This window comes from Dysidea avara, chromosome 12 (genome assembly GCF_963678975.1).
Source record: "Dysidea avara chromosome 12, odDysAvar1.4, whole genome shotgun sequence".
NCBI classification, from domain to species: domain Eukaryota; kingdom Metazoa; phylum Porifera; class Demospongiae; order Dictyoceratida; family Dysideidae; genus Dysidea; species Dysidea avara.
Window position 1 is genome coordinate 22,743,920 of NC_089283.1, and position 25,067 is coordinate 22,768,986.

At 38.6% G+C, this 25,067-nt stretch overlaps 3 protein-coding genes across 3 annotated transcripts; all 3 read right to left on the bottom strand.

The window, feature by feature from the left end:
* Positions 1-104: 104 nt before the first annotated feature.
* LOC136240966 (uncharacterized) lies at positions 105-8,867 on the bottom strand. Its single transcript, XM_066032059.1, has 2 exons — positions 8,801-8,867; positions 105-1,621 (listed from the first exon to the last, which is right to left on the bottom strand). The coding sequence occupies exon 2, from the start codon at positions 1,584-1,586 to the stop codon at positions 291-293; it is 1,296 nt and encodes a 431-aa protein (XP_065888131.1). The 5' UTR covers positions 1,587-1,621; positions 8,801-8,867; the 3' UTR covers positions 105-290.
* A 9,840-nt stretch (positions 8,868-18,707) lies between these two features.
* On the bottom strand, positions 18,708-20,079 carry LOC136240968 (xaa-Arg dipeptidase-like). The gene has a single exon (XM_066032061.1). It carries the CDS (start codon positions 19,977-19,979, stop codon positions 18,807-18,809), a length of 1,173 nt encoding a protein of 390 aa, XP_065888133.1. The 5' UTR covers positions 19,980-20,079; the 3' UTR covers positions 18,708-18,806.
* Positions 20,080-20,351: 272 nt separating this feature from the next.
* On the bottom strand, positions 20,352-25,056 carry LOC136240969 (motile sperm domain-containing protein 1-like). The gene is made up of 6 exons (XM_066032062.1): positions 24,794-25,056; positions 24,651-24,726; positions 24,244-24,382; positions 22,377-22,437; positions 21,941-22,123; positions 20,352-20,557 (listed from the first exon to the last, which is right to left on the bottom strand). Exons 1-6 carry the CDS (start codon positions 24,942-24,944, stop codon positions 20,526-20,528), a joined length of 642 nt encoding a protein of 213 aa, XP_065888134.1. The 5' UTR covers positions 24,945-25,056; the 3' UTR covers positions 20,352-20,525.
* Positions 25,057-25,067: the final 11 nt, after the last annotated feature.

Sequence of the window (25,067 nt, forward strand, 5' to 3'; positions counted from 1 at the left end):
AATAATTATGGTTTGACTGCCGGATCTCATTACATTACAAATCCTGCTCCAGCATTAATTTTATCACTGTAGGTATGTTAACAGATATTTACATAGCAGCGGTATCCAAAAAAATAGATATCAATTGTGATAACTACTACATGAGATTGACATGGATTATAGAACAAAACTAGTATACACTACATAGTGGCTCAATCATAAAAACTCACAAATCTTACGCGAATAAATACATGTAAATATCTGTCCATACTTTAACCAAGCAACTGTGTTCTTGGCATGCACTGTTTCAGTTACCACCAAAATAATTCTAGATCAGCAGACTCTGAACATGGCTCATAGATTTGCTGTAAAGATATACCACTAAATCTTTCTGCCACTTTGTAATCCCCACATTTAAATAGTTTTCGATCAGGCATTTTGACTTTAAGACTCTGTTCAAGATGTGAATCATCATCGACAAAGGCATGAAATGTCAGTAGATTAGGAGAGTTTGTTACCAGCACAGCAATACCTTCACTGGTCACTGATTTCACTTGCATCTTTACATGTACCAGTCCACCATGAGATGATATTGAGGCCATAAAGTCTGTAGGCACATCAAAGTTACTAGAGTAAATAGACAACTGTTCTAAAGTACTGCAGTTGCTTACTGTGAGATGATGACGACGTATACTACTATATTTTTCCTGAAAAAGCAAGCATTTAAGCTGCTTACAGCTTGTCACTATGTCATGCAGAGCAGTAGCACAGTAGTGAATCTGATTATGAGCTTCCGAATACATATAATATATAAGTGCTTGGAAATGGGATACTACTGATAAACTATTGTTAAGAAAAGTTGATGCACAACTATTACAGGAGCTAACAGAAGTCTCCAACACTTGCAGACTTTGACATTTTTGAAATAAGCCTGCCAGCTCTGTTTTATTTTCTTCTATAGATGACAACAATATGCACACATCTACTGCAAGGTGGGTCAATTTCATGTTACTCAATATTACCCACAATTCTATCTGATCCTCCACATCTTCAGCTGACACCTCCTTCAAGTTTAGTCCTTGCAGACTGAGACAAGTTCTGGCTATGGTACATAGTCCTTGTAACTTTTTCAAACAATGTTCGTTTTGTCTCAAATTGAGTCGCTGAAGGTTGGGACAGGCAATAGCTAGTCGTTTTAAATGGTCTGAGTACAAATTACAATATGAAGTATCAAATTCAGTTACCAATGCAAAATCAGTAAATGTACGATTCAACTGTACTGACAGAAATCGTCGTAGTGATGCTTTGTATATCACCTGATTGTTACGAGTGCAGTCAGCTAATAGCAACAAATCTGGTTCTGAATATCCCCAAATACAATCATTGACCAGTGGAAGAGTGGCCGTTTGACCAATCTCTACTTGAAATACAGGGAACACAGGGACAAGATCCATTGGCACTTTAAAAGTGTTGTAAAACTTTAGTATACCACAGCCACACATTAAATTAGACATTGATTTGTGAGATTCTATCAACAATAAATTTGTCACTTTGTTATCAATACCGAAGACAAAGTTTATTTTATGTGGTATGAATCCTGTTTCCATCCAGTACTTTACCCACAGTTCAATGTCTCCAGCTCCTGTAAGAGGCATGTATCATAAATGAATCTCTGATAGTAAGCTCCTTCATATCTATGCATTTGTGGTTAATTGCCTCGAGTAATTGCTCCATGCGCCTGTCCCACCGAATGTCCAAAGTTTGTAAGTGCCCCATGCAGGTAAAAATGTCATCTAGCAGTTCAGAGTTTAATGCGGTTGATGGTAGGCGAAGTGAGACCGTATTGCAACAATAAGCCATCGTACTCAGTAGTTGTGAGGTTGGCATCTTCATGTCAGGGAAGGATAGCTGTTTCACGTGTTCTCCACACACCTTCAACACGCTATTCACACAACCTTCATCCTCAGTGTGGTAGTATGGCCACACAAACTCCCTCCACAGCGACGGTGTTTCGCAAGCACATTGTAACCTTCGTGAAACGTATCGCAATTTTACTCTTTCACGTAGTGATGTTACAAGCGATATTATATAAACCAACAATTTTGTTGGAAGAGCTAACAAGGTATGACTTCGATGCTCATGGTCCATCAGTGATGCGCTTCATATAAGTTAGACTCTTTTCAGGTGCAGTCACGTGTACCAACATAGTGTGGGCGGGAATATCATTAGTCAACTATGGGTCTACAACCAGGGCTGGACGGTATTGAAATTTTACTATCACGATATATCATGGGTGAAATCCAAGGTGGCGGCCAAGAAATGGCTGTGATGGTACGGTAGGTTGAGGCGCCCGCCAACTGGTTACTTAGTGACGTTCAACAGATAAGCTGTTGTGAGCTGGGAAGCTGCTTTTCAGTCAAGAACTACGAATGTTTTAGGACCTTCCTACTTTTCTTCGCCAGCAGAACGACTCCTGGACTTGGGCGGAGGTGTTTAAACTAGAAAAAGCGCCGGGACAGCGCAAACGCGGACCGGACTTGAGTTTGTTACTCACGTAACTAACTCACAAGCCCACGGACACCTAGGTAGGTACTGTAGTTAACATGGTATATATTTGTTAGAGTTTGGCGTGGGTGCACGCTTGCCTACTGGCGGGTCCAATGGTGCACGCTAATGGTCCAATGGTCTACTGGTGTATGCTTACCTACTTGTACCTTGTACTTAGTCTCGTGCCCAGACCGCTTCTTTTTTTCCTTTTTGTTTTGGGGGCGGGGCCCCACACAAAGAAAAAAGCGGTCTGGGTATGAGACTAACTTGTACTGGTGGGTCCAATCATAGATACAGTATACCAACAGGGATTGGAAACGGAGACTCGCGCACAAACATATCCGTGTCTCGCATGACGTAAACTTTCATCCGTAACTCAGTAGTAATGGCGAGTGGAATTGTCCGTAGCTTTATAGGTGAGTTTTGTGATCTTCCCAGATGGAGAGTGGTAGAAAGTTTGTTGAAGCAATTTTGCACCATATACGAACGGAGACGCTTTTGACGAATTCAGCGAAGAGCTAGTGATGTCACTTAAGGAAATATTCGAAATTTTGAGGGAGTACTACAAGTCCACCTCCACAAAGAAAGAGAAACTCTGGTGTGAATTCCACCGTAAAAGACTCCACACGTTGCCTGATATTTGGAAGCGTTTTTGCAAGGGTTTAGAAATCCCATACAGCCAGCTGGTAGCACGGTTAATCCAAAGGCTGCAGCACATGTTGCTGTCAGACCTTCAATTGGCCACTGTAAAGCTTTAATAATAATAAAATAATAACGACTCCGGTTTCATACAACCCACATGCACCCTTCATGCCAGCTTGTCTATGCAACACATTCAACAGAGCTGGTACCAGCTATATATAACACAATTTAAAGCTATAGTGACCAACTGATAATGTGCATGCTCATTGCTATAATAGTACAACAAATACTGAATAGCTAACATTAATTTTGCAACACTACACAAGATAACAAAACGTAAAGGAAGAAAAGCAAACAAACAAATATAACCAGTTACCAAGTCACATTCAGCAACAATTATATTCCAGTATATGTATGTGCAGAACAATCCAAGTGTTCAGATAGTGAACTTGAAGCCATGTCGTCAATACATTAACACGGAAGTATCATTTACCAGAAGATATTGGTAGTGAATCTATTTATTATTTATTTATTATTACTGAGCAGCCAGCACTGCTGATGCGCTCAGGAAAAAAAATCACACATGTACATTACTACAATAATTAGAAACATTAACTGAGAAAGAGTCAGTCATTTAAATCAATTAGGAGTTGTGGCAACGAGTTCCAGTCTTGAGCTGTTCTGGAGAAAAAACTTTTTGGTAAGCTGTAGTAGATGTTGTAGGGAGTATGAAATGGTACTGGTGATATTGCCTGGTTTCTCTGGTCATTGGGAGATAATTGGATGGAATAGATAAGGGAATTTGGTTGTGAAGTGCTTTGTAAAATGTCTGCAGTCTGGATATCTTGCGTCGAGTTTTAAGTTCAGGCCAGGAGAGATGTTGGAGCATGGAAGTAACTGAACTGGATCTACTGTAATCTTTAAATACCCACCTTGCTGCTCTTCTTTGAATATTTTCAAGTTTATGTACATCACTGTTATAAATAGGGTCCCATACTACTGAAGCATATTCCAGTTGTGGTCTTACCATTGCTAAATATGCTGCTGCTTTCACTTGTGTAGAACAATTGCTTAGGTTTCTCTTAAGAAAGTTTAATGTTCTGGATGCTTTTCCTGATATTTTGGATACATGAGGTGACCAAGATAAATGTTTGTCCAAGAGTACTCTGAGGTATGTATGCCTATCAGTAATTGTTAAGGTATGGTTGTTCAGATCATAGTTGTGAATGATAGGTGACTGAGATCTGGTGCATGTTATTACAAAACATTTGGATACATTAAACCTAAGTTGCCATATGTGTACCCATTCTGATAGTCTGTCAAGATCTTGCTGAAGGATGGAAGCATCATTCGGGGAATCAATTACTCTATAAAACAAGCAGTCATCAGCAAACAGCCGTAGTGGAGATAAAATACTTCTGGTAATGTCATTAATATACAACAAGAACATCAGAGGACCAAGTACTGTTCCTTGTGGTACCCCTGATGTAACTGTTACTGGGGTTGAGGATTTGCCATTAAGAAGTACACATTGTGTCTGATCAGTTAACCATGTTTTGATCCAGTTATATGTATTGTTCCTAATGCCATATAGTATTGTAATTTCGTAAGTAATCGCTGGTGTGGAACTGTGTCAAAAGCTTTAGCAAAATCAAGCAATATGATGTCAACTTGTTTCTGATGGTCTTGAGCTGTGCTTCTCACATCGGTGCACTGTTCTTCTTTGTCCTTATGGTAAACAACTCTCAGATTCTTCAGTGCTAACAGTGGTTATTCAGCAATATTGTGTATAGGTATGGATTCCATCTTTGTACCTCCCATTTCCTGTAGGATTGGTTTCAGAACAATCTAATATTCACGTTACACTCTACTAATGTACTAGTAACTAATGACATGGTATATTGGTACACAAAGTTACTGATGTGTCCTCCAAAATAACACAAGTGTAAATTGTAAAATTATTAAAATGTCCAGTATGGTAACACGAATAGTAATTTCAATAAGCTATTTACACGGCACTGACGATGTAAACACCAGAAAACATAACACTTTTCTAACTGCTCTTACTGGTAGGCTTGCAAAATAACACAACTGCTAGAAGCACTGCTGGGTTACATTAAGCTTACCACAGAAGTGAGTGTCAATGATTGTTTCAAATCACTCGTGTACTAGAACACGCGCAGGTAATTTCGCCCTCGAGTAGAACAGTAATTAGTCCAATTGTCGCAACGCTTAGGCTGTAATTCTTCTACAACGTGCACAAAAGTGGCTTCTAACGAATCCGCGCTGCACTGGTATCTATGGTGACGGTCACTCGCGCTCGAGACACAGATGGTATTTCACGTCTGTTACGTCATATTGAGAGTTTGTACAGAGATATCACGTGAGTTACTTCCGTTTCCAATCCCTGTTGGTATACTGTATCTATGGTCCAATGTAGAAATTTGGGCGGCACCTCGAGGGGTTATATAGCTACTTCGCATTGACTGTGACAACCTGTTGGAATAACTCACAAACATGGAAACTATACTTTCCTGATATTACAGTGGGAAGCCAATGGATATTTGCCATTTAATGTGGGAGAAGATTCAAACAAGAGCACTCTGGTGGAAAGTAACGTTCAATTACAACTAGAATGGGATGTTCATAGCTATACAGCTTAATATTTGTATAAATGCTTTTTCAGCAATCTAGACTTCAGTTGCTATGCAAGACCAATCAGAGATGGATCAATTTATCATGCTATCAACTGCAGCTTACTCATATTACTGTTTCTGAAACTCCACTTGATTGAAGAGGAAGAAGGAATGAGAAAAGAACTTTGTGTACCACTGTCCATTGGAGGTGCGACTATTGTATGGCTGTTCTCTTCTTTCTATCGAGGTATTGTGTTTTTTAAGAGGGTCAGCGCACTAGCTGTTCTTAGAATTACTGGTATATTGTGTACTATCTATTATTCAAGTGTTAGGTGTTACTCAAATGGGACTTGGCACGCTTGCGGGACCAGCATGCTTGCCATTAATATGTATTACAGAAAAGGGACTGGCATGTTCGCCACCATATATGTTACTCAAAAGGATCAGGTACACATGCCATTATGCATTGGTTACTGGATGTTACATAAGATGGACTGACATGCTTGCCACTGTGTGTTGTCCAATAGTGTGGCCCAGTTTTGCCATCTCCTAACTGTGTTCAGCAGTGTTAGGCCCAACCTTTGAAACTCAAACCTCCACTCAATCATAGTACTAGCTAGAAGTAATAGAAATGTCTCCACTGACTAGACAAAATACTCTAATAGAACAGTCACCTCCACAGTCTGAAAATTCGGATAATTGCTGGCTGGATAATTGAGGGTCCACTGTACCTACAACTCAACCCTTTTATATATCATGATGTGCTCCTACACATTGTGGTGTTTGTATATATGATAGCTCGTCATCTTCAACTATGACAGCTCATTAACTGGTACACTTGCCGTTATGTATTACTCAAGTGGGACTGGCCATTTGTTATTCAAGAGAGACTGGCCATTTGTTATTCAAGAGAGACTGGCACACCTGCTATTATGACATTTTCTGTTATGACTCAAGTGGTACTGGAACATATATGTTGCTCAAGAGGGGCTGGCACGCTTTCCAGTATGTGTTACTTATAAGAGGACGGTACACTTGCCATTACGTGTTACACAAGAAGGGCTGGCACACTTGCCATTATGTGTTACTTATAAGAGGCCGGTACACTTGCCATTACATGTTACACAAGAGGGGCTGGCACACTATTCATTATACGTTACTTAATAAGAGACTGATACATTGGCCATTATATGTTACACAAGAGGGGCTGGCACGCTTGTCATTATGTGTTACTTATAAGAGGCCAGTACACTTGCAATTATGTGTTACTCAACAGGGACTGGCACGCTTGCCATTATATGTTTCACAAGAGGGGCTGGCACGCTTACCATTATGTGTTACTTATTTCAGAAACTGGTACATTTGCCATTATGTGTCCCACAAGGACTGGCACACTTGCCATTATGTGTTACGTACTTATAAGAGACTGATACACTTGCCTTTATGTGTTACACAAGAGAAGAGTCTGCATGAGGGACTGGCACGCTGGCCAGCATTCTTTACTCAAGACGGTGACTGGTATGTATGCCAGTATGTGTTACTCAACTTGTTTACCATTATGCATTACTCAACTGGCATGCTTGCTATTAGGTGTTGTTTAAGTGGAGCAGGTGTACTTGCTATTATGCATTTTTGGCATGCTTGCAATGTGTTGCTCAACAGGCTCGCATACATATACTATATAAGATGCTGTGTGGTAGTAACAGTGATAGGAGTATTTTTCATCTTAAAAACAGATCTACTGGCATGTTTACTGGAAAGGAAAGCAAAAGTTTGTAGTCCAGTTGATGACTGTCACTCAGTTGCAACAATCCATCATATCATTTTTCTGCAAATGTTGTTCTCTACACAAATATTTTGTTGGCTCTACCCTGTGCTTATCTCATATCACAAATAGTGATACTCATGTATGTGAGAGCTCATTATCTTCAATCACCGACAAGCCATTAAGTATAAGGATACTCTTCATCATGTTAGCAATATATTGTATACACCTTATGTGTGGTGATACTGGGTTGTTATCCTGCAGCTGCATGTGTTCTACACTCTTCATAATCTAATCACTATCATGCAGTCCTTAGAAGGAGAAAGGGGCCTTATGTTCCACCCTTTTAGGGGTGTGATCATCATTAAGGCTGTCCACTCTCCCTAATGTATTGTGTATATAGTTGTTTTGTGTGTGCTTCCCAGCAATCAATTCACTTATCTCACACCTTCTTTGTATATACAATGATTTACTGAGACAATGCTATTGGATTTTGATCACATACTGATTGATGGCAACAGGCAATTTCACTATGATTCTATTTACGTGATAAAGCTTTGGAAGTTTTATAGAATTTGCACATGTGATCACAACATTGTCATGCACTTAAAGACCCTATGTTATATTATATCATACAGTACGATAGTACCAGGCCTGCCAACCTGGAAAGTAAAAAAATCTTGAGATTTCTGTACCTTTATTGTAGTATTGCAGTGTGTAGTAAAAAAAAAAACTGGTAGATGCTATGCTGAGACCAAAAAAAAAAAAAAAAAAAAAAAAAAGGTCTCAACTTTTCTCAAAAACCGTGAGATTCGATCTACTGCCCTTGAGCAGGGTAGTGAAACCGTGAGACTCACGGTAAACCCGTGAGAGTTGGCAGGCCTGTAGTACTGTATATTAGGGACATCGAAGGTGTGGGGGCGATCCGTGATATAATATAACCCAAAAACCTGCCACGATTTTTCCTCACAACGACATGACAATATTGGTTGGGTAAAACCAAGCCCAAAAGTGTGTTCAGATCGACCCGAAACGTTTCCGTAAAGTTGCTACAGAATTTAAAAATAAATTTAGTCTGGAATTTTCTACTGCCTGCCTGCCTGACGCCTTCAGTCAAGCGTAGCGGAAAACTGGCTACAGCCCTAATTCTTTCGCAGAAACGTTTCTAGATCGCTTAAGAAAAAGCCTTTGCTGTATTGATAAACATACAATGCTTGCGCTATTGTCTTACCTTTTATCTTTCTTTACCATGGCCATCAGTCAAGGTTCTACCGCTGAGTGTTAATACACTACAGTACGGCTTCCATACCAGTGTATATTGCATCAAATTATTCGAATACACGTGGTCGTCGGTTGTACCAAAAACACACGCGTACATCAGACTCGCTGTTGATATCGATCAGAGACCAACTCACGGCGAACTATATAGCAATGTGTGAGTCAATGAAATACAGTTTATTTAGTAACAATGTTAAACTGAGTCGGGTCATCCAGGTCCTGCTTGACAGATTATTCGGGTCTGACCCCACGTGCTAAATGTGGACGTGTTACCACACGTCATAGCGTAGCTCTGCTTCTTTCGTGAGCCACACCCACTTACGTAAATTACAGTCTGTAGACATATGGTAGCCACGTCCATTCATCAGTGTGTAGGTATGCACGAATACACGCCCACTTACGTAAATTACTGTCTGTAGACATATGGTAGCCACGCCCATGTAGATATGCACGAATCTACGTCCATTATTGTCTGCAGGCTTATGTAGAGCGACGCCCACTGATCAGTTGTTATTGTATGAGTCATATAATCTAGTATAATAGTGCTGTGAGTAACTCAGCAGATATTTAGTGGTCATGAGCTTGCAAAAAAACTTCACAAACAAGTATAAGAAAAAAAATTGGAATTTTAAAATTAGATTAGGGACAGTGTATAATGCTACAATAAAAAGTACTGAAACAAGCTGGATCGGAGTAGTACGTAATGTCCAAATACTGTAAAACAATAAGAAGTGATTATCCCTACTGTGCTACAATTTCAGTACTTTTTATTGCAGCATTATACACTGTCCCTAATCTAATTTTAAAATTCCAATTTTTTTCTTATACTTTAACGAATTCGTGAGTGCCATAATTGTCTGACCACATTGTGTAAACAACATGGCTTCATGCTGTTGATAACCCATGGTTTACAATAGGCATTGCAGCTATACACAGTACCTGTAAAGTGTTAATAACACATATTGTTTGTGGGAAGTCATGCATTCATGTCAACATAGATTTCTTCACTGTGTTATACTCAATGAATACAATACTCACATGAACAACAAACTCTAGCTGCACAAACTATATTGTATGTAGCATTATATTATCATTTATACTACTGTGCACCAGTGAGCCAATGTTGTAGTCCATACACTCATGGAAAATCTGTATATGATTCTTCTTATTGTGTACGGTCTTGGCTGAAATAATAAATGCACAGCCACTGACTATTTTAACTTATAATTATATGCTTGTCAGAGTTCCATTTCTTCGATTGTCTTATGACAGGTAGCTAGCTCAGTATCATACCATTTGGTGTGTGTATATTTATAAACACTGCATTAGGATGCTAATGTGAGTAAGAGACTAAGTCCTGACACATGTAGTAAGACAAGTTAGACAACAGCTGCTCACTGTTGTGTGTAATGTATAGTCTCGTCCATAGCCAAGGTAAATACTCTAATAATGCAGTCAAGTGTGTCTGATAACAACAAAGGTTACACTGAACTTGACAGCCACTAATTGTAAACTGCTCTACGTATATCTACAACAATTATCATTATCAGTAAAACAATTCCATTACTGGATTAATAAAAAGTACACAAACTAGATGAATAAAAAAATTGGAATAGGGATCGCTGAAAAAGCCACCAAACAAGAAGGGATCGCTGGGGTGGTAATGTAAACCACAAATCCCTATTTTGACTCATTTTAAAATGACTCAGGGGAGCATGTAACTAAATATTTATGACAGAGAGTCAAAATAGGGATTTGTGGTTTGCATTATCACCCCAGCGATCCCTTCTTGTTTGGTGGCTTTTTTCAGCGATCCCTATTCCCATTTTAAATTTTCCAATTTTTTATTCATCTAGTTACATGTAGCTAAGACTATACACACCAAAAACAAGCTGGGAAGTAGCTACAGGAAAGACCAATGGGTGTAAATAGAAGACAATTAATAGTTATAGCATTTTTTTACATACATGTGTTACAGTAAACTGTAGCTATATAGCTACTAGTAAGCTGTGATTGGAAATTTAGCAAATAGCTAGCTAAGCTTCAAAATCATGCAGATACTCTAATAGAGCAATCACTACTCTAATAGAACAACCACCACTGTAATAGAACAGTCACAGTTCTAATCATCATATATAATACTCCAGACTCCAGTGGAGAGTGATGGCCAAAACAACTTTGAAACATTCTTAAGAGGATGCTTACCCATCAAGCCATATTACTTCTCCTATGGGGAGTACTTAGGTGTTGTTGTAGACAGTATGCTAAGCTGCTAAAATTTTTAACTTTCTGCATATGCAGTCATTATAATGTACATCTGCAGCTGTGTTAAATTCCTTCAAAACACATGCAGGGCCTTTAGCACTCATGATTCCTATACTGGAATATACATGCAAATGTTGCCGGTATGGAATCCCCATCATAGGAAATCACTTCTACACTGAAGAAAATATAAAACCATGGTGTCCGTTAGGTTTGTGGAAGCAGATTATTTTGCTCTTGCACTTTCAAATGGTGATTTATTTGAAGGTGTTTGCTATTTGGAGCACTGAACAGCAATCATGTTATCATGTCTTAAGTCATATTGGAAGGAGTTACAATCAGGGATGGATTCTACTGAGCAATGATTATAGCAGCCACTTTTATTCATGTCAGCAAAAAATTTCATAGTTCATAGTATACAGAACAAACTATGTAATGCAAAGGTCTTAGATGGAACCTTGTGGGACCCCTGACAATACTGCATGGGGACCATGCATTCAGAGCATGCATTAATCAGAGCAAGACATGAGCATAGCTAATCATAGCAAAACTATTTGAACACGAATCCATTACTCATAGCTGCAACAGTAAACGTTGATAAGGCACAGAATTGAAGGCACAGAATTGAAGGCCCTTGCAGAACGCACAATGAGTACTAGCCAGCTGTATAAATTTGATTCCCAGGCCAGTTACTTACAAATGCAATGATACGATGTAATAGAACATTAATACAAACTGAATTGGGTAGCTACATCTACATTCCATATCATATCCATTCTTGATTAAGTATTGCTCATTGTGTGCCATGAATCACATTTATACTGGGCAGTATAGTTTAGGTAGCTAAGCTAGCTAGCTAGTGGGGATACTCCAGAAGGGGGGGGGGGAGATATGGTGCACCTGTTCTTTAAAGTATAGGAACTATCATGCAAAGCATACCAATTTTAAGAGGGTCCAAGGACACTCTCCACAAGTAAATTGTAAAATCCGAATGCTTTGAAATTGAATCTAAGAGCATTTTCAGTGGTACATGTGTGCTTGAATAATATGTCTACCTCACCAGCTGTTCTTATGGCATTTAAGATACTGTACAGGTAGATACATCAGTAAATTAAGGACAGATTTGAATACATTGAATAGCAGAACTAGTTCATATGTTTCCGCTAAATGTTTTATTATTAAAGTAGTTAGGTGACTGCTCTATTAAAGTATATCTATCTTAATTGTACGCTACCACCAAATAGCTGTTGTGACATGCTACCTCACAATGGTGTACAGGAAGTAGAAAGTTGTTAAAGTTGGGAGTGACCAAAAGTTATGTAGGGTGTGCAAGTATACATGGGGTAGGGGTTTGGCCCCAAGGAAACTATTATATTGTCAGGAGTGAAATTTTGAGGTATTTATGTGGTTAAACAACTGATTTTAAAAAATGAATATTCAATGAAGCAGCAGCTCACATGACTACATAATACACCTTGAAATCCTTGAGGGTGCTGGAGCACACCAGTTCCACTGCTATTATGGTAGAATGCAATGAACCAAATTATTGGGCCCAACTTTCTAGCTATTGGGTATACGTAGCTATAGTTGCATGCCTTATTGTAAATTTGGCCTGTCTCTATATGTGTTATAATGCTGACATCACAAATATAGAATATAGTAGTTCCCCATATATGTAGCTGCACCATGGATGCAGTAATACTGAAACAATATGAACAAGATCCCATATCACTCACTACTTTCAAGGAATCATTTACTTATTTCTTCACCTAAAGGCACTTCAAAAACAAGTAAAGCTACAGACATAGCTAATATCACAAAAACAAAAGGATCAAAGCCACAACCAAAGTACAAAATTATGCACCTATCACTGTTAGGCCAGGCCAAGTTAATTCACAGTTTATCGTCACCGTCCGCATGGGTTTTTAGGAATAGAGCAATAATTTCATAATTCATTATTTCTCACGTGATATGCATTGCTTACACTTCCGAACTCGTTTTTGTACATTAAAACATGATGTGTGCAACAAACGTGACGATTATCCCCAGCCTGAACTCGTTAGAAGCTTCAATAAATGGATTTCTAAAGAGAGATTGCATGAACGAGTAGCTAATTATTAACAGTGACGTAATCAAATAAGCTTGCAATTATTGTTAAAGTAGCTAGCAACTATGTGAAGCTACTTTTTAAATGTTTTTCCATGCTAAAAAATTATGAAAAATGAAAAATGACCTCCCGCCCGCATGACTTTTTCAAATATCCCAGACAATAAACTGCATGTGAATCAACTTGGCCTGGCCTTAAGCCCCACTCCCCCCAGTACGAGCAATGTTGGGCTTAGGAAGGGATTTGAAGTTGAAAAACGTGCCCTAGGGTGAGGAATTTGAATGAAGTGCTGAGAAGCTCTGCTTGTGGCACATGATAAACTGAAGCTCCATGTCAAATCCTTTCCTATCACCATGTCTTAGGGTTGGGTATATGTGGGGATTTGACCTAACAATTTATCCCCAGGTTGGGGAATTTGACTTTTTTTCAAGTCAAATCCCTACTATGTCCCCACTCCCTCCCTATACTGGTGAGGGACTGGAATGGCCTCCATCAATTTGACCATGACTGATTAGGAGGTTTGTCTTTACAACATATCTGGAATATTGCTCATTCTATAGGTATGAGAAGGAATTTCCACAACTGCTGTACTCCAACAGAGATAACTGCTCTGTCACAGGTACCTCCAAATGTACGCAGTTGTTTGCACAGAGCGATTATCTGAAGGTATCAGAAACTTTTGCTTTCAACCTGCTCCCATGTTACAGACATAGCTAATATTACAAAAAAAGCACAAATAACAACATTAATTATAAATATGGTAAAGAGTCTGACAAAACTGTGTCCATGATAAAACAGAATAGGGGATAGGGTTCCAAAGGAAAATAGTAAAAACTGAATGAAACTCTGTTAACAATTAATGGTTGAGCTCCATGGAATCAAACAGGTTAAGGAGTGGCTTCTAGTAGGTTAATTGAATAGAAAGACTAGTATTTATTAATTGTTATATAAAGTAGGCACAGACGTAAGTAATAATTATGGCCAAGCTAGTTCTGAATGCACTTTTCTGGTGATTTTGACCATGGTAGCTAACTGGTCCAAACCCATCTAGCAGCTCATTTTATACAAGAAAACTGGGATATATTGAATGAAATTTGTTTGCCCCAGCGAAACAATGGAACTTGTACACTATATGATTATGAAGACAAAAATTGTTTGCCAGTAGCACATTCTAAAATGGGACCTATGAATGCTGTATAGCAGGATATTTTTGAGGAAACCAATTTAGCGGATTATTCAAAATTTTGAGAGGGAAATTTTTGCTTTTCAAGTTTCAGGATCTTTTATGCACTAAACAATCCATTTTGCATGACCAAGTTGTATATTTCAAGGGGGGGGGGGGGATTGCAAATAACTTCCAATCTACAAAAAAAGAATTCCTTTCAGGAAAAGCCCACAGATGGTATAAGTTCAAATACTTAACAAAATTAACGCATGTGGTACATTAGACAGTTATAGTTATTACAGCTTTACAGTGACCATGCACTGAAGGTACACTACTGCCTAATACATAAATTTTTGAGCTTACAATCAAATATTAATCAAGAAAATAAACAAAGTATACTTCATTTGGGCCTATGCCCTGCACAAATTTTTGCATGCATGGAGTTACGATGGCGAATATTTATTTTTAATATAGTAACTGAATGTTTTGACTGCAAACAAGCAAAGCTTCAAACATTCTTTAGTACTAAAACTTCTTGCATTAAAGAATAATACTGAACATCATGATTTCTTAGTTGGTGTACTATAGTTCTATTAACAGAAAACATTGTAACAGTCCAGATAACAAGCCAACGGAAGAGTGGGGATTAAGATCAAGGATTTGAAACCTCATGGATGAATAAATTCACCATTAAACAGAGCTTACTAACAAATAACTAATGTTCAAATAGTGATCCAGGTATACAAATAGTAAGGAATCAAACCAAAACTTGAATTTTCAAACTCACAACTGTGGCACTTGTATAGGTTTTATACTCAGTTTCCACATGATATTTTATATTATGCATGCAACTAGAGAACAAGAAGCTTTACACTGAACTTAAAAGTCATAGAGACAAGGGTGAAAAAGATATTGTAATTAGACGTGGCCATATTGTCAGTGTGAAGAGGAGAGATACAAAGAAGCAGCAGACCACCTCGGATTAAGTAACTTGTAGTTGTATTGTATTTGATTATTGCAAAATCATCATTGTATGATGGAGCAGTTTATCACTGTAATTGTACATTAACGTGTTACCACTAAGGGTCTTGCTAATCAACAAATAAATAAAGTAGGTACTTCAGCACTGTTTCAGTTACCACCAAAATAATTCTAGATAGGCAGACTCTGAATATGGCTTGAAGGCATATACTCTATGAAATCACTAATTTTTTCTGTCACTTTGTAACCCCCACATTTAAATAGTTTTCGATCAGGCGATCCGACTTTAAGGCAAGATCTTGATTCAATGGATCATCATCAGTGAAAGCATGAAACGTCAGTAAATTAGGAGAGTTTGTTACCAGTGCAGTAATACCTTCACTGGTTACTAATTTCACGTTCATCACTACATGTACCAGTCCACCATGAGATGATATTGAGGCCATAAAGTCTGTAGGCACATCAGGATTATTTGAAATAGACAACTATTCTAAAGTATAACTGTGACTTGAGGTGAGGTAACGATGGTATATACTATGGTTTGTGAAACAGCAGGCATTTAAGTTGCTTACAGCTTGATACTATGCCATGCAGAGCAGTGGTATACAGTAGTGAATCTGATCATGAGTTCCACAATACCTAAACAACACAAGTCTTGTGAAATGGGACAGTACTGATAAACTATTGTCAACAAAGGTTGATGCACATCTGTCACAGGAGCTAACGGAAGTCTCCAACACTAGCAGACTTTGACATTTTTGAAATAAGTTTATCAGCTATGTTTCCTTTTCTTCAACAATATGCACACATCTTCTGCAAGGTGGGTCAATTTTATGTTACTCAATAGTACCAAGAGTGAATAATAAAAGAGAGAGTATCTAACTTCAGTATGGTCTATCGAAAATGAGGGCTTCAAGTCTTTCTGGTTATTATAGTAAATCCACGCTTATGATTAAAGTGTTGATAGCAGCACAAAATAATGCTGATTAGGAGATTTCACACACACATTACAACCAAAGTCTACAGTAGGTTACATTGTTGAATTATGATATTATTTGTAACTGAACATATGTGTGGACATGCATGTGTGAGGCAGCATAGCCAAATGGCTGGAGCATTGGCCTGGTAATCAATAGGTTCCTGGTTTGATGCTCAGTAATGCCAAATTGGTGTTGCTGTTGTTTCCTTGAGCAAGAAACTTCACTCACATTGCTTCAGTCCACCCAGCTGTTTAAATGGGGACTCAGTAGCTTGGTGTCAACTGGAGAAGCAGCTCACCCAGCTGAAACATCAATGGGTACCTGGTATTAACTGGGGAAGCAAATGCCAACTGTCCATGTTTCACACAGTGGGTGAAGATCCAAGTGGGACGGTGAAGGTCCAAGTGGGACTTTGGGTGCCCGCACCTTCACCTGTGGGACATGGTACAACCTCCTGTGGGTTACCAGTCCTGCCCCAGGAGAATTTTCCTGCACTGACTCCTAGCACTTGAGTAGCACACAGGTGTCCCAGTGCTGATTCACTGGGTAGTGCTAGCACGGAAGCTGAAGGCTTTGTTTTTGCTTTTACATGCATGTGTGTGTATGTGACATGTGTGTGTATGTGTATGTGACATGTGTGTGTATGTGTGCATGTGACGTGTGTGCATATAACCTTGCACGTCCAGACCATCACAGCATTTATCATCAAGCACTTGCAAGTTCTAATTGATAAGTGCCGCAATGGAGAATAAGTAGTCTGGCCACATGAGACTTGCTAGCGTGTGTGCATGCATGTTTGTGGGTGTGGTGTTTGTAGGGTTGCAGATAACTAATGTGTTAACAGCAATGAGCTTATACTTTCCCGTGAGGGTGTGTAACGGCATAACTTTCAGGAGTAAGCAAAATGAAGCACACAAATAGTAACAGGTGTGATTAACACATGCATGCTAAAATTCTAGGGTTCTCTGGGCTTATTTCTTCAATCATTGGTGCTCAAATATAATAGTCCATGTTCAGCAGTTGGGCTTTCTTCCTCTATTACTGTATGATTCCATGGATTTAGGTTTTAGTTGTTGTCGGAGATGTTGTTATATACCAACACTTCTGTATCTGAAGCATTCATATGCCTTCCCATGGAATTGCTGCTGAATGTACTTTACTGTGAAATGTCTGAGTAAGAGCTAGGAAGACTGGTTCCAAGAAATTATGACAGCAAGGATGAACCATCATAACCACACATCAATGTCTTAAAGGCACCTTTCTCTGCTGGATAATGAATTAAGGCAGTACTGGAAGCAAATGGAGCACCAAAGGGAAGATTAACAGTGATGGGAACTCCAGCTGAAGGTGGAAAAGTGAAGCTACTCCAGCCTCTGGTTGCATTGTGTCCACAAGTATGGCCTATCTCTGGTAACACATTGTATTCACAAATAACAGATGTTTGCCTTAGCCTTATGGTCAAACATTGCTCCATTGCTCTTAAAGTGGTCTCGATTCCCAAACAAGACCTCTCCACATCAAAATCCTTTTAAAACATGCAGTTAATAGCACATGAGCTTTGCATGCACTATTCATATCCTAGCTTTGGATTGCTCCGTGTTTCTTCACCAACTTTATGGGCACAAACTACACCCTATCATATATATATAATATGTATATTCTGTAACTTGCATTATAAAGCCAACTAAAGGTTATGAGTGTTGAAAATTGTGTGGCCATAGCTTATTGACATAAAAAGTTAGGAGTCATGAAAGTGTGAAAAAGTAGGCAAATTTTATGCACCCACATATGGCCACATCTCCTATAATTTGCACTTTGTTTAGATTATGAGAATACCTCTCAATCCCTAGAATAACAACATGCTTCATTCTGCATCTGATTAAAGTCATTCGTAAGGAGCCTGTGTACAAGGTCTATGATGTTACCTATGTTCAAGAGGAGCCCACATTATGAATTTATGCTAAGTATGGTGTATTCCCACATCATAGCACCTGTAAATCTGCACACAGTATTCTAATAGAACTTATACCATATATGCAATATTTTTCGAGGTATGAAATTTTCACAAATGCTCACTTTCGCAATTTTATTTTCATGAATGACACTGCCTACAGTGTATTGGAATGCCTAGATATTAATATTTTTGACCATTTTCACTGCATGTTTACTACCGTATACATGGTACTTTTTGAAGGGTATAATTTTCACCCGTATACACAGTATTTTTGAGGACGTAATTTTTGCGAATGGGATATCATGAAATTTTAATCTTGAGCTAGACACAAGAAGTCTATCAATTTGGCTGGGACAGCTCCAGCAACACTATTAGAACAAATTATCCCCATGCATGCCACAAATGACCAGATGAAATACCTCCTCGCCTCTTTAATGAGTTGTAATAAACTAACACATAAATAAATCAAAATTTCTAACACACCTATGTGACAACTGTCCACATCGCAAGTCACTTTTCGTTAAAAGCTTGTTTAGCCTGTTGTACTAGATCTGGTGTCACGTACAAATCAATACTAGTCATTGCCATAGCCTTAGCAGTATTAAGTGTATTCTGATAAGCTGCGGGTGTGTTTGCTACGGCAGTAAACTCTCTTGTGTGATAAGCTCGTGTGTCATGACCTATTTGAAACATTGGGTGTATAGCTGGGACCACATGAGACACGTTGCCCATATCAGTAGATCCACATGGCGTGGTGTACTCAATATGTGTGAGGTCTAGTTGTTCAGCATTAGTCTTGTACAGACTGGTCATGACCTTATTGTGTACCATGTCCTCATATGGTGGTTCATTCATGTCAATATCGACTGTACATCCAGTGGCTTTTGCTGCTGCTTCAAAGCAAGAAATCAATTTTGGTTTTAACTCTGATACTTCTTCCCTTGTTGGTGCACGCATGTAGTAATTCATAACAGATAGCTCAGGAATAATGTTGGGCTTAACTCCACCATTGCTGATAATTCCATGGATTCTGATTGTGGGTTTTAGTTGCTGTCGTAATACAGAGATGTTGTTGTATGCCAACACTGCTGCATCTAAGGCATTTATACCTTCCCATGGAAATGCTGCTGCGTGTGCTGCCTTACCATGAAATGTTACTTTGAACTTTCCATTTGCAAGGAAGACAGGCTCTAAGATGCTATGTGGACAAGGATGAACCATCATAGCCACATCAATGTCGTTGAAGGCACCTTCCTCAATCAACTTCACTTTACCACCTAGTCCCTCTTCAGCTGGAGTTCCCATCACTGTTAATCTTCCCTTTGGTGCTCCATTTGCTTCCAGTGCTGCCTTAATTCCTAATCCAGCAGCTATTCCAGCCTCTGCTATCAGATTATGTCCACAAGCATGGCCTATCTCTGGTAACGCATCATATTCACATATAACACAGATGTTTGGCTTAGCCTCATGTCCAAATGTTGCTGTAAAAGCGGTCTTGATTCCCAAATAAGACCTTTCTACGGTAAATCCTTTCCTCTCCAAGAAATCAGTTAACAGCACGTGAGCCTTATATTCTTCATATCCTAGCTCAGGATTGTTCCATATTTCTTCACCAACTTTATTTAGTTCTTGAGAATACTTCTCAATCTCTAGAATTGCAACGCGCTTCATTTCTGCTTCCATATCGACCTTTCGTATAGCTTGCAGCGCTAAAAATTACTGGGGTAGGCTTTACTTAGAACATGTAAACCATACTGTCATAGATATAGACAAGTACCCCTAAGCTGTAATAGAGAAGGGCGGGCGCACAAATGCGGAAATCTGCACTTCAACATTTTTTCAGGCTGCCAGATCAGTAGTGAATTTAAAAATGTGAGTTTTTGTACCTCATTGGCTACTCATGAATATATCTTTCTTTTTTTTTTGATTTAAGTTCTTGATATTCAAAGAACCCAAAACCTTTGCATGATGAAGTCCTCCTATAAAATACAAGCAAGAATCTTCATATATCTTAACTCTTGAGTGATTGTATCTTAGCACCGAGACGATACAGTGTAGCTAAGTCAATTCATTTTTGTTAATATAAATTTAGGAATTCAGTATTTACTGTAAATGTTATGGCAAATTTATAAATGTACAGCATAAAGTACACAGTCACAATGCAAAGAGACAAACATAAAACAAACAAGTACAGGTATACAATAACAAAAGCATTTCCACAAGTCAACATCACGTTTTCACAAACAGTATGGTCATGATTCCTGTAACAAAAAGGAGAACAAAATTACCTACTACAAATTGACATTCTGTAAAATAAGTTTTTAACAAAACCATTACTAAAGTTACTTCTCTCCAGTTCACAAAAAGTACAAAAGTTTATTTTGAAAATATTGGTGGTATCAAAAACACCAACTAGTCTTACACTGCTACTTTGCCTCTACATCGTTGATGACACCCCTCATCAAATACTTGACTACAGAAAGGGCGAACAGAAGGCTCACGTACGAACAAATAAGCATCTCTTCAAACTTGCCTTAGTGGAACCTTGGACACTTTGGTACCAACTGATTTTGACTGAAAATTGTATTTGTAGAGGTCTACAGGGACCTCAGAAAGTGTCCTTTTAAGGAGGTTAAATTTACAATGTCCTTTTCTCAGAGGGTCCTTTAAAAGAGGTTCCTGAATCTGATACCACAACCACTCGGTGCTCTTTCGTAGGATGATACATTTACAACATGGTGGAAAGACAGATGGATTATTTGGTGTTTAGAAGTTTCTTACCAAGTAACAGGTATCTGTCATCTATAGTGATAGCTCACCCTTCTCTTCTTTTTCATTGGGTCAAGAAAGAAATTTCATCAGGTTTGAAAACTTTATTGACTACGTGTCAAAAAAAGGCTGGCTACATGAGACTACTAGTGATTTACGGTCTGGGCTGCATACATTGTGACATTGTTGCCACAGCTTCATTGTTGTTCTTGGTCACGTCACATAGCAACAGTAGAAATTTTCACCATGAATAATGGAAGGAACTTTAGCTACATCAGCGTGAGTAATGAAATCAGATCCACTGAAATGCACAACTTTGCACTATAGAACTTAATAAACTAAACCGCAATATAGATCACTTCCATAGTAACCATGTCAATTAGGTGCCCAAAAGTGTATTGTATAGCCTGGGACAAATCTTTCAAGGTTGAGCAATGTACCTAATTAAAATTTTTAATGGATTGCAAACACTCCCAACATGCATTAGAGGTCTAAATATTTCAAGGATAAAATTTTTTTTGTTGGTAACCCCACAAAACCGCAAAGTCAGCAAAAAAGTTTCCCCTCAAAATATTTAGGCTATACCATACTCCGTGACCTTATTAATAAGACCACCTCAATATGACGAGACCATGTCTCACTAAAAACAGACCAATTTATTATTGAGCAATACTTTGGCTCTAATAATAAATGCTAACAGCATAGTACAACCCTGGGATACTATTAAAAGCTCTCACTATATGCTTTCTGTGACACTGACACCAGCACAATCATACATTACAGCTGTAATAAGTGTGAGACTTTAAAATATCACCTCCAACAGCAAAACCAAGGAGGCAAAATAGCAGCATAGCCATGCAAGACTAGATACTTACCAAGGATATAAGCAGCCAATATTTTCATATTAACAGATACACGGATATAAGGAGGAAATGAAGTGAACACATCTTCCTCCAGAGGCAGGAACAACAACACTAGACAGACAACAGTCACTATCACAGGTAGTACTCCAACTGAATGGCCAGCAGTAGTGGTAGCTGTGCTGGACCTGGCTATACCTGTAAATCAAGTGTACGATAATACATTGACAAAAACGGTCTCCCCCACACATTCAATCCTGTAAATTCGAAAGACCATAACTCTGTTTCAAAAAATATGGATATCCAAACTTTTCTCTACTTGTTTCTGTATACTTTAGTTTGCATATGACCAAAATAGCTTTCAGTAATTTGAGCCATAACAGCTGAATGGGTGGTTATGTGTCCCAGTTCACAAATGCAGCCACTCACATATATCATTCATTACACTCACTAATAGATGGATGTTCTGAGGATATGCTGAATCTGGTAAATTCAAGAGATTCACTGGTAGGCTATCAAAACAATGATTGATGATAATAAAGAAATAGTATTTATAGTAAGACACCACAGATGACAATGCACATACATGGTGGAATAAAATTAATTGGGATCACTGAATGAGATTTGCTTGCTCCATCCTTGTAGTGTATACCCCCTCAAAATAGGACACCATGAAATATGAACACCTTGATAATCAGGACACTTGTCCATGGTATTAGTGTACACACATTCAGACCCCTGAAATCAGGACACATCACTAAAAGGACACATCTATAGTCAGGACAATATAATTGTCCATGGTCTTATTTGTACCCGCAAATCAGGACACCCCACTAATGAGGGCACTTATAGTGCGTTTACACTAGTAGCTCCAGCCCGGTACGGTACAGCACGGTACGGTACGGTGCGCTACTTTTTAAGTGCGCATTTACTTTGGTAAGGAAATAACCATGCTGGGCAAGTTTATACATAAGCACGTGATTGCTAAAGTATCGTCCTATGAGATGCCCTCACCGTTTTCAAGCTCGTTTCAAGCTGTTACTGTCGTACAAGTTACCAGCAATCCGTTTGAGGGACAATATCAGCGGCTACCGCTCAATGGACAGCTTATTTCAAATCGAACGTGGTAACTGGACTTGTTTCACGTTTGGCCATGGTAGAAGCCATCATATTTACATACAGCAGCCAAAGATATAGCAAGGTTTGTTTCAATTTGTCTACCGTGCCATGCCGTACCGAGCCAGCACGGATGAAGTAGCAGGGCCAGGCTAGCCCGGCACGTAATGCTTTGGCTCGGATCGATACCCGTTTACACTAACAAAATTAAGCGTACTGTGCCGTGCTGTGCCGTGCTGTGCCGTACCGTGCCCAACTGCTAGTGTAAATACACTATAATATAGTCCAGCACACATAAAATACACCTGTATTACCACTGTGTCAGCCACAGACTACTGGCTAACAAGTACTTTATGGTTTGTGGTATAGAGTAGCAATATTCATGAAGGAAATGTAACCACAAGACCTATATACACAGTGGAACTTGTACATAGCAAATATGCCAGATGCTGTTAGTATGTGCAGGCCGCTAGTAGATCATGAACTGTTCTATAAATTTCCCAATATAGTGTGGATGAATTGGCCTTTCTATACAGGTGGCCATATAATAACAAATCCATGGAGAGGTTTTTATTGTTCCAGTTTGGGACACTAAAACGGGTTGTACAAAAGTGAACACTTTTATCACCATGGATACACGACTGCTCTATATTTACACCCTACCCCCAATATTTGCCATACATGGTGAAATACCGTACAACAAAGACCATGGATAATCGGTGACATAGCCATTACATTTACACAAGACCCAATAAAGGTTTGCCATGCATCACAGCTTCAGTGCTGTATTGGCAAACAAAAACTACAAGAGAAAACACAGCACCTGGCATAGACCAACTTTTCTGTAACGTCCAACGTAAAATGTGGTATGACTTGGCTTGCTATTCAACATTTCAATTGACTACTATCTATATAGTAATTATAATACATGTGTAAGTTAGAAAAGGGCTATATATTACTCTAGGCCACTGTTTCTCCTAACATTTGGTAACACTAGACATTGATATGAGGCTAATGATAACTGATAAAGTGCAAAGGTAATATGGTAGGCATAAAATAGATACATAGAACAACCTATTAAACTTTTTAATTTTTTTGCTAAAGCTTGAACACAATCTCTTACAGAATTACAACCTCCTCATAAAGACAACTAAGATACTGGTACTCTAAAGAGACATGACATTTATCTGGTATAACCTTACTTCTGGTAAATTGGTCTCATCCTTAAGATGTGAAGCCACCACTTTACTTCCTAGCAGCTTATCACCATGGTAGGCCTCAACTTTGAACTTGCTGCTGGTGTTGTAAGGACCAGAATGAGCACACTTGTGTTTGATAACACTAGAAAGGTAAATATTTATTCATCACAGCAAAATGTCGTTAACACTTGTCAGACACCAATGTGAACTAATCACCACTTTACAGATAACATGATGTTGCAAAACACAAAAATTTAATAATGCTGATTAGAAAATTTCAGGCATACTTCACAACCCAAATCTAATCATCTAGTTGGTTACATAATACAATTATGACATCATTTATAACTGAGACTTGTGTGTGTGTGTGTGTGTGTAGTATTTGTGGGGGGTGTATATGGACAACTAACATGTCAACACAGCAGTGAGCCTTTACTGTTCCATGGGGATTTGTAACAGCATATCTCTCAGGAGTGTTACACAGAACTGCAGAAATAAAAAATATACGCAAAAATTACACACACATATAACAATTTGTACACTGGTCCTCTACCTTGAAAATTTATCTCGAAATTATAAGGATTGTAGATAGTGAGTAGGCGTTTGTGTGTGCGTTGGTCCTTAGCGATAAAATTCAACTCCTCGGGGAAGACAAATACCGGAAGACTTTTAGCGGCTGTACTCCTGGCAACACGTGACTTCATACAAGCGAACTGATTTTCATGACACACGAATAGTACAACTTAACGCCAACTTTTCCTTCTCTTGGGAGTTATCAGTTTACACCATGCGCCTTATAAAAGAAATCAATTATTTAATTTTTAGCA

Excerpts from the sequence above, each read along its gene's own strand:
- LOC136240966 (XM_066032059.1), bottom strand. The coding sequence starts at position 1,586 with ATGGAAACAGGATTCATACCACATAAAATAAACTTTGTCTTCGGTATT.
- LOC136240968 (XM_066032061.1), bottom strand. The coding sequence starts at position 19,979 with ATGGAAGCAGAAATGAAGCGCGTTGCAATTCTAGAGATTGAGAAGTAT.
- LOC136240969 (XM_066032062.1), bottom strand. The coding sequence starts at position 24,944 with ATGAAGTCACGTGTTGCCAGGAGTACAGCCGCTAAAAGTCTTCCGGTA. Across the intron at positions 22,438-24,243 it reads ATGAGACCAATTTACCAGAA|CCTACCAGTGAATCTCTTGA; the intron begins GTAAGGTTATAC and ends TTGTTTTGATAG. Across the intron at positions 22,124-22,376 it reads CTCAGAACATCCATCTATTA|GTATAGCCAGGTCCAGCACA; the intron begins GTGAGTGTAATG and ends CTTGATTTACAG.